Here is a 9,161-nt window from a genome sequence, read left to right as displayed (position 1 = left end):
GTAACTTTCATTAAACTAGCCATAGACGGAGTGAAATGTATTAACGGTTATGAGTGCATTAACATGTTTTAACCAATTAGATCGAATTACGCATGAACCACCTGTTCGTTCATTACATGCTCGGAATTTTCAAGCTTCATGGAGCGTTACCGTTATCGAGAAAATTGATTAACTTACGTAACGAAATGGGATTAGAAAATGTAGTTTTTGCGAATTTAAGGAACTCGATCTAATAGCCGCATCTTTAATGCTAACTCACGTTTATTGTTTAAAATAAAATAATTTATCAATAGCGTTTTGAAGCGAAAGTGATTAGAAATTTATTTTTTAAATGGCCGCTTATGGGTTGGTTAAGTGACATAATAAAACTTTCATTCTTTATTTTTTTTTGCAAAATTACGGTAATACATGCGTTATTTCTAGATTAGAATTATACGGTAGCAATAAGTACTTATTATATTACGTTTCCTGTCTTTTACCAGTCAGTCAAAATGTCAGCTTTGAGTAGGTTTTTTTTATTGAAATGATACCGTTTTTCTTAAAATCTATAACAATACCGTAATTATTTCGCATTTATAGCAATTTCACCGAAAAATTTAACCTAAGCTTAGCTTATATGTATAGCTTAAACCTACAATGGTTACTTTGGACTTTAAGTTGCGCTTACGCTAAGCCTTAGCTTGAATTTTTCGTTACAAATGATCATTAGGGATATTCTTCGAATGGCACTTTGCGAGATTTTCCTTTATAGGACACAATCAATATTCCCCGGGTATCTATTTAGTGTTTGATCTAATATACGAGAAAATAATTAGATCTAACCGATCGGAATTAGAGGCATTCCCCTGCAATAGTGCAAAATTCCAAAAGGTCTAAACAGTGAAATAAAGCGGGGTGCCTCAAGGCTCGGTTTTGGGTCCCATTCTATTCTTATTTTTTGTGGACGACCTAATCTCTGGGTTTGTTACATTCTTTGACGGTGATTTACTTTTTTTAATTTATTGTCCCTCTTGTTCTAGGCCCTCAACAAGCTTACGCCCAATTACAGAGTGACACAGAGTGGCTTTTTAAAGGTTCCCCTGCAGAAGGTCTTAAGTTGTTCTATACGACTCCTGTATTTACCTTACGAATTAGGAAAACTGCAGGAAAACCTAATTCGGAGTAGCCGGCAGAATGCTCGAAACTGATCGAAGGATATTCCCATCTCTGCCACAGATGAAAAATTCACCTCAACTCAGGTTCGAACAAGGAATTGACGAGGGTTTTAATTTGTTTAACCCTCATATCTTCCACGATATCTTTGGATAAAATAAGATTAGATGTCACTGTGCAAAGCTAAACGGAACAAATTCTATTAAATACTTAGCCGTTTGCTTTGATAGTGGATTATATAGGGGGTTAAACAACTCCTTCTATCATTTAATATCTGTTTGTGCCGTAGTAATATTGAAACACGTATATTTTGCGCTCTCTATACCCTTATGACCTAGCCTTTTGGGGAGGTGGGTACTGGGAGATACTCCCACCTTCATTTTATTCTGGCACTGCAGAAATGGTACATGAGATTTACGGTAAAAGTCATTTTTTCCTTTCCTTTATTGTTTCTCTTCGTGGGCTACCTCTACGTTATTTATATTTTCAAAAACCTTGACCTTTTTTATCAGATGAGTGATGGTTTTGGCACTTTTGAAAAAAGAGCTAGAGTATTTTTATCCACTAATCCACCTACTCAGTTAGAAGACCAGATTCTAAGTTAATTCTACATTTTGTTTAATTTTGATTGGTTTGTATTCTACATCTGAATTTATACCAGTGGTACATTCTTTTTAATTATTTGAACAATCCTATAATTTTAAGAAATGCAATTAGCTTTCTTATGCTTTATTTCGGTCGTCTCCCAGTACTTACTTCTTTCATATTTCTCCCTAATAGATGATGTCTTTATTAAATGCTGTACTTACAGGGTGAGTCAACGATTGCGCGGAGTAACTTAATACTGTGAAGATAAGATTTTTCGATAGAGCGTTTTTGTATTATGATATGGTTAAATATTTTCCACATTTGAAGCATATTTGGAATTATACAGGGTGCGCTCACAAAGTAAGACGGTAAAATGGTACATTTTAAATTAATTTTTCAAACAATTCATTTTAATTCTACAAACTGGAGTATATATAAAAACACTTGACTACAAAACAAAGTTTACTCTTAATGTCATCCAGTCAGTGACATTAGTTTCATTTTTTTCCTAGTTATTACGTAAATTATAACCTATTTAAGAATAAAATATAAAAACTAGGAAAATCAAAATATGTATAATATAATGTTTTCACTATCAAATTTATTCTGCAGTTTTTAAACTTAAAAGAATTATTTGAAAAACGAATTAATCGATATGATTTTTGGTTTGGACGAGGCGGAAAAAAAATGTCTTTTTTTGCATGGCCACTTTGTTATTATGTACTCGTAACTTACATATAACTAATAACTTATTTAAGATTAGAATTTAAAACCAGGAAAACCAGGATATATCGAATACTATCAGAGATGACAGAAAAATATACAGGGTGTTCCATTTAAAAAAGTGAGATTTTTAATATGAAGTTTTGTAACTTTGGACCTACGTAAAAAATACCCTCTGTAAGCTATTTTTTTATGTTTCATTGTAGATCAATTTATTCGACGTTTACTTTACCCAGGATAAAAGATATAGAGCCTGGAATCAAAACTTAAGTAATAATTTTGAGAAGAAACTGATGCCAAATTTTTCTTACAAATCGAATTATCTTTAACTAGTTTTTCGGATATTCACCATGTAAAAAATGTTCTACAATTACACGTAGAATTAAAAAACACATTTATATACGGGTGGTTCCATTTAAAAAAATGCACCATTTTGGTGCCCTACTTTGTGAGCACACTTTGTATAATTCCAAATATGTTTAAAATGTGGAGAATATTCAACCATATCATAATACAACAGCACTCTATTGGAAAATCTTATTTTCAAAGCATTAAGTTACTCCGCGCAATCGTTGACTCACCCTGTACTGTATATGGAGCATCGCATGTGGTTTTCCTAGTACCTACAATCACGGTTTTTCCTATACATAGTCGTATATATTCCTTCTTCCCTCTTATCAATGTTGGAGTCGTTCTTCTATCCCTTGTAGTCTTGGTCTTGTGGTTGACGGAGAGTACGGCCAACAGATCTGACAGTTTAAAAATAAAAACAACACAAAAATTAAAAGTGGTTAGTACCAATTGTTGATGTTAATGTAAATGAATGAAAATAACATCAGAACAACCGATTTCCTCCGTTAAGGTCTGAAGATAATGCCCTTTAAATGATATCCTTTTTTGAATAAGCATTCTTCCAGTTTTGGACTGAAAATGTCAAACACTTTCTTTGCAGACAGAGACAGGTTGGCGATTTCTTTGCATATGTCCTCTTTCAGTTCGTCCAATGTAAACTTTTTCCTTAAGGAACCCCCAAAGGAAAAAAAAATGACAAACGCTAAATTCTTGAGAGCGAGCCGGCGATGCAATGTCCCGAAAACGCGAGATGACTCGGCCACGGAACTTGCTTCTCAAAAAGTCCATCACCCCATTGGCTGTATGGGCAGTCGCTCCATCCTGCTGGACTCACAAGCTCCTGCGCACTAAACGATTGCTCTGAAGATCAGGGATCAGGAAGCTCTCCAACAAGTATGCTACAGCACACAATATAGTAACCTCGGGACTATGCAGAGGACGTTCATGTAGTTCTTTAGGATTTGTAGCCGATTAATATCGAAAGTTAGGTTTACATATGGTTTGAGAACCATAAAAGGAGGCGCTACACCTGGAAAGCACCAGGATAAAGATAAACTATTTAGGAAACATATAGATTTTATATTGGTAGAAAGTACATACATATAGTAATGGAGTAAAAATCGTTTGTGGGCTACCAGGAGCTGATATATTCAGCGAGCACATTGCAGATTTAGGGATAAGACTGAAAAGAATGAGGAAAGCTGTGACGAAATAGGATGTAGCATGGAAAGCGAAATAAAGGCGTGGGATAGAGCATCAAGGACGGAAGAAAGTTAGGAGAAAAATTGGGAGAGGATAAAGGAAGGTGTAAAAAAATTGACAAGGGGGAGCAGAATAAAGAAACCTTAAATAACAACAGAAATGATATAAGGTGGAGAAAAGGAAGAAAGTTAAACATCCTAAGGACAGACGAGGGAGAAAAACTGTGGTACTATGACAGGGATACAAATAAGTTTTTGACAGAAGAAAGAGTATTGGGAAAGATTATATGAAGGAATTGTATCGAGCAAAGGATAATAAGTGGAGAAGGACAACATTGGGGAAGGCATTCTAGCAACGGAAGTGATGGTAGCAATAGAAGAAATGGAGGATGGGAAGGCAGCAGGAGTCGATAATATCCTCATAGATTTATTGAAATGTCTGAAAGAAAAATGTCTCAAAGAAGTCACATCTCTTTGTCATATAATCTACGAAAGTGGGCTGTGGGCAGAGAACTTCCTCTGTTGGGAAATAGTGGCTCTACTTAAAAAACAAGGTACAAAAAATGTTCAGAATGTAGAACAATCGGCCTAGGGATCCACAGAGCAAGATCTTATTGAGAATATTGGATGAAGGCTAAGCAAAGTTGTGGAGGCTAATATAGAAGAGGATTAGTTTGGTTTCAGGAGAGAAATGGGCACGAGAGACACGATAGGAGTAGTGAGAACGATTTGAGAAAGGTACCTCGAAGAAAAAAAGACCTTCTGTGTAACTTTTGTGGACATACGATTCGGTTTGATCTAAAATGAGTTCAACAAAGATGCTGTTTATCACCGACTTCGTTATATGTATTGTGGAAATATGTTGGAAAAGGAGAAAATGTGGTCTCAACATCGGAGGGATGAGGATTGTTAGTATACCATTTGCGGAAGACATGATTGATTGATTGTGTTTACTTAGAGGGAGAAAAACTTGAGATAAAGCTAGAAAAACTGGAGGAAAGTATTTAGGTACAGAGATAACAGAGAGATGGAAAAGCGAAAGAGACATTGAGACCAGGATAGCGATGGCAAAACAAACATTTAATGGAAAGGGGTGAGTAACGTACGCTAGTGAAACGTGACAACAATGAAAAGGGATCAGAAAAGGTTGGAAGCTTTTGAAAAGTGGATATGCTGTAGAATGATGAACATCAAATGGACGGATAACGTAGAGGTATTAAAGAATTGGAAAAGATGTATGTTAAAGATCCTAAAGCGCAGGAAAATGAACTCGATTGGACAAGTACTAAGAAAGAACTTCAAGAGAAGAAACTAATTGAGAGAAAGGAAGAAGAAGAAGAAGAAGAAGAAGAAGGAAATTGACTGACGACCTGAAGAAGGAAGAAGTAAAGATATGAGCAGAGGATAGAGGGTCATGGAGAACAGCCATCAGGGATCCGCTTTAACAGTAAAATACCAATGATGAGTATGACTAGGGTTTATTCTTCAAAGTGAGTTTCGGGTATGGCGTGTAATGTTTCCTCCGAAAGAGATTGTGAGGAAACCTTTCCGAGAATGTCGGTTATTAGGAGTAGACACTAAACGAGCTTTCGCACCTTTCAACTTAAAACCTTTATAAAGAATCACCATTTACACGAAGCATAAGTTTTCTAACTGAAAACGCTCGCACTAATTGAAAGATCTATACTTACTCCGATAGAAACCAGTACGGATTTATTGCTCATCTAGAATTCAGGGCTAATGATAAACCTATGGTGCTTACCGTAGGTGCAGCAAACTACACATGTGTCAGTAACGTGACTTAAATTTGATTTTATTAGACTATAAAACAACATAAGCAGTAAAATAGTAACGAAGTTAAAACGACAACAAAACGAATTTTTAAGTTACGTTTACAGCTACAAAACCACTTTTCGAGATTTCGTTCTTGAACTACAAAAAACAGAGCTTCGCCGTCGAACCCCGCGACTCTTCAACGCTTGAAGTATGTCTTGCGACTTTTCGTTTCCAATTTTATCTTCATCAAACAAAAATTCAACAATCGGTGACGATTTAATAACATCGGAATCAATATCCGAAATTTCATTACCGTTAATATGAAGCTTATTCAAATTTTTAAACTTGTTTAAGATGTCATAGTCCAGGACGTTCAGGCAGTTGCAGCTGAGCACCAGTTTTCCTAGCTCGATCAAATGTCCCAGAGCGGAGGGAATCACTCCTAGTCCGTTATAACCCAAATCTAACGTCGTTAAATTCTGTACGCCACTAAAGGCCAGCTCGTCAACTTCGGTTATTTTGTTCTCGGATAAGTCGAGGTAGATTAAACTGTCCAAGTGTCCTAAGGAACTCGCATCGATTCGTTGAATTAGATTATTTCCGACGGCCAAGGCTCGCATGGAAGTTAGGTGCTTCAGAACGTCCGCCGTTAAGCGGGAGATTTGATTGTCAGACAAATTTAGGTTGGTTAAGTTGGTCAAACCAGAAAACGCGCCCTCTTCGATTTCCTCAATTTTATTTCCGCTCAAATTGAGCGAACGCAATGCAACGAGCGCGGAAAAAGTATCCTTGGATAGTTTTCTCAAACTATTTCCACTCAAATTTAAATACTTTAGAGATGTGAGTCCTGTAGACCATCCTGTTTCTAGGTCTTCTAAGTTAGATTCGTTGAGATCTAAGTTGAGGAGAGCAGAAAACCCGACGAATACCGATGAGACTAATCGAGGTATGTTGTTGCCCTCGAGGTGGAGATGCTGCAAACTTTTGGAGCCCGTTTGGCTGTGATTGGTGATGGTTTTTATGTTGGAGGAATGAAGGAAGATATTTTCTATCGATGAGAGTGGTTCAAAACTATCAACCGATAACTCCTCAATGTTGTTGTTGTTCAAGTACAATATCTTCAGAAATCCAAAGTTCTTAAACATATCCTTGCTCAAAGACGTGAGCTTGTTGCACTGTAATTGAAGGACGCGGAGAGATTTTAGGTCTTCGAAAGCTTCTGGTTCAACGCCGAATATTTTATTGTTACTCAAACTTAAGTAGTCTAATTTGTGCAGTCCTCCAAATGCTTTATTGTTTACGATCGACAAATTGTTGTCATCCAAATTCAGCTGCAACAACGAAGACAGGGTGCTAAAGTAGTTTGAAATCAATTCATCTAGTTTATTGTGGTTTAATCTCAAGTGAGTAATATTGTTATTTTCTTGCGCAACGGAACACCATTGGTTTAAATTGTTGTGGCTTAAGTCAACTTTGCTCAGCGAAAAGAGGCTATCGAACACATTTGCGGGTAGGAACTCAATTTTATTTCTTCCCAAACTAATTCGAGTCAACTTCGGCAGCTCGCATAGGAATTTGGGCTTAATGTTCCTAATGTTGTTTTCTTGCAAGTCAAGATCTTCTAAAAACGGTAGTCGCTTGAAGATTTCAGGTTCGATCGTATCTAAATTGCTGTGGCTTATGACTAATTTCTTCAAAACTCTCAGTTTCTCAAATGTACCGGCGGGGATGGAGCGTAAGTTTCTATTGCAACGCACGTACAAACCGAGCAAATTTTGGCATTCTTCAAAGGCTTCGGTAGCAAACGATTCCCAGTTGCAAATGATGTAGAGATGTTGCAGATTATGGAATTGTTCGATTAGCATTCGTTCGAGTGTTTTATCTGATTTTAATATTAGATTTTGGATGTCTCCCAAGCATACCGGCGAGGAAGTCGTGTTTGTGTTTTCTATTTTTTCCATTTCCTCCTTTATATTATCGCCGGTTATCTCCACAAGCTTAATTGTGTCTTTATCCAAACTGGTGTTGTAATAATACCAGGGGTAGATGTTGTACATGGTATGTGCTACAATAGCTTCAGGCACATTCCCGCACCTGAAAAACACAGTCGCGTAAATACAAGCGATGCACATTTAATTTCAGTAAACAAACACTTGGCAGAATGCCCTAGAGGTTTTCGAACTTTAGTATATAGAGTAGTTAATGCAAAATGATTAGTACGTAAATTCATATTAATTAAATATTACCTTAACACAACCTCACTATCTTCCACAGCAGTTGGATGTTGACTATATGGCAAAAAGCGAGCCACACTTACATTTATTTATTGCACGGAAATAGAAACACATTCCAACATTTGACATTTGTTTCGTTGAAAATAATTATTTGCGCTTATAAAACAGGCTAACAGGTAATGGCGTGCTATTAATTTCTATGCATAAATTGAATATTTTCGGCTGTAGCGCTTACTCAAAAATTCATTATTCAAGATGCCTTGTGACAACAAAAAAAAGATTCCAGGTAGGTAGGCTAAGTTAGTATCTGAATCGGCACTCCACCACGACAAATTCTTGAGCCAATTCCGCCCCTCATACCAAGAATAACTTTTAACCATATATACACGGTGTCCATTTTTCGAGTGCCACTATGGGGATCTCGCTTACCTGAAGAGATAGAGAGTTAGTTAAATGGGGGCAAAGTTGCGAATTTTCGTGCTGATTAATAATCTGAAAAGAAATTAAAAATATCTTTAGTAGTTTTGAAAATATCGCAAAAAAACATTATTCAGACACATTTTTCTGGAAGAGTGCTTTGGAAAAACAAAACGTTCTTTTATCGTGAACAAAAGTATGACAGTTTGATCCATCTGTCTGGTTAGAGCGTTGGCAGGGAACTAGTTGAGTTGAGATTTTCATCTGAATATAATTGAACCTTCGTTTTGCAAGAAAATTATAATTCAAATTAGAACAAAATACTTAAGAAGAAATAATATTTTCGCAATAAATCTAGCACAAACGTAAATTACACTACTTGAAATAAGTCAACCTTTTGTTCACAACAAAAGAACGTTTTGTTTTTCCAAAGCACTCTTTGCAGAAAATTAAAATTGTAATTTTAGGAAAAATGTGTTACTGAACCACCATGTGTGATATATCGTTGTAAAGAGAAAAAAAGACGTAATCTCAAAATGTCAAAATCCAAAGCGGCGCCCATAAGAAAAATTAAAGTTACCACCTGTTTCTCCGTCATCTTAAAAGTTATTGAAAACGGGATGCCATATTCGAAATCTCCATTAAAAAGTGTCTGAATAATGTGTTAATTAGAAATGTCTAGAACGATTAGTTTACTATGAAAAAATTAAAAACGAAA

At 36.1% G+C, this 9,161-nt stretch overlaps 1 protein-coding gene across 1 annotated transcript; it reads right to left on the bottom strand.

The window, feature by feature from the left end:
* Positions 1-5,802: 5,802 nt before the first annotated feature.
* Positions 5,803-8,192, bottom strand: LOC116179202 (insulin-like growth factor-binding protein complex acid labile subunit). The gene is made up of 2 exons (XM_031498922.1): positions 8,039-8,192; positions 5,803-7,886 (listed from the first exon to the last, which is right to left on the bottom strand). Exon 2 carries the CDS (start codon positions 7,847-7,849, stop codon positions 5,915-5,917), a length of 1,935 nt encoding a protein of 644 aa, XP_031354782.1. The 5' UTR covers positions 7,850-7,886; positions 8,039-8,192; the 3' UTR covers positions 5,803-5,914.
* Between the last annotated feature and the right edge of the window lie 969 nt (positions 8,193-9,161).

Source organism: Photinus pyralis, unplaced genomic scaffold, assembly GCF_008802855.1.
Source record: "Photinus pyralis isolate 1611_PpyrPB1 unplaced genomic scaffold, Ppyr1.3 Ppyr1.4_LG8, whole genome shotgun sequence".
Classification (NCBI taxonomy): domain Eukaryota; kingdom Metazoa; phylum Arthropoda; class Insecta; order Coleoptera; family Lampyridae; genus Photinus; species Photinus pyralis.
The sequence above is the reverse complement of the archived record's forward strand: the minus strand, read 5'-3'. Positions and strand labels throughout refer to the sequence as shown.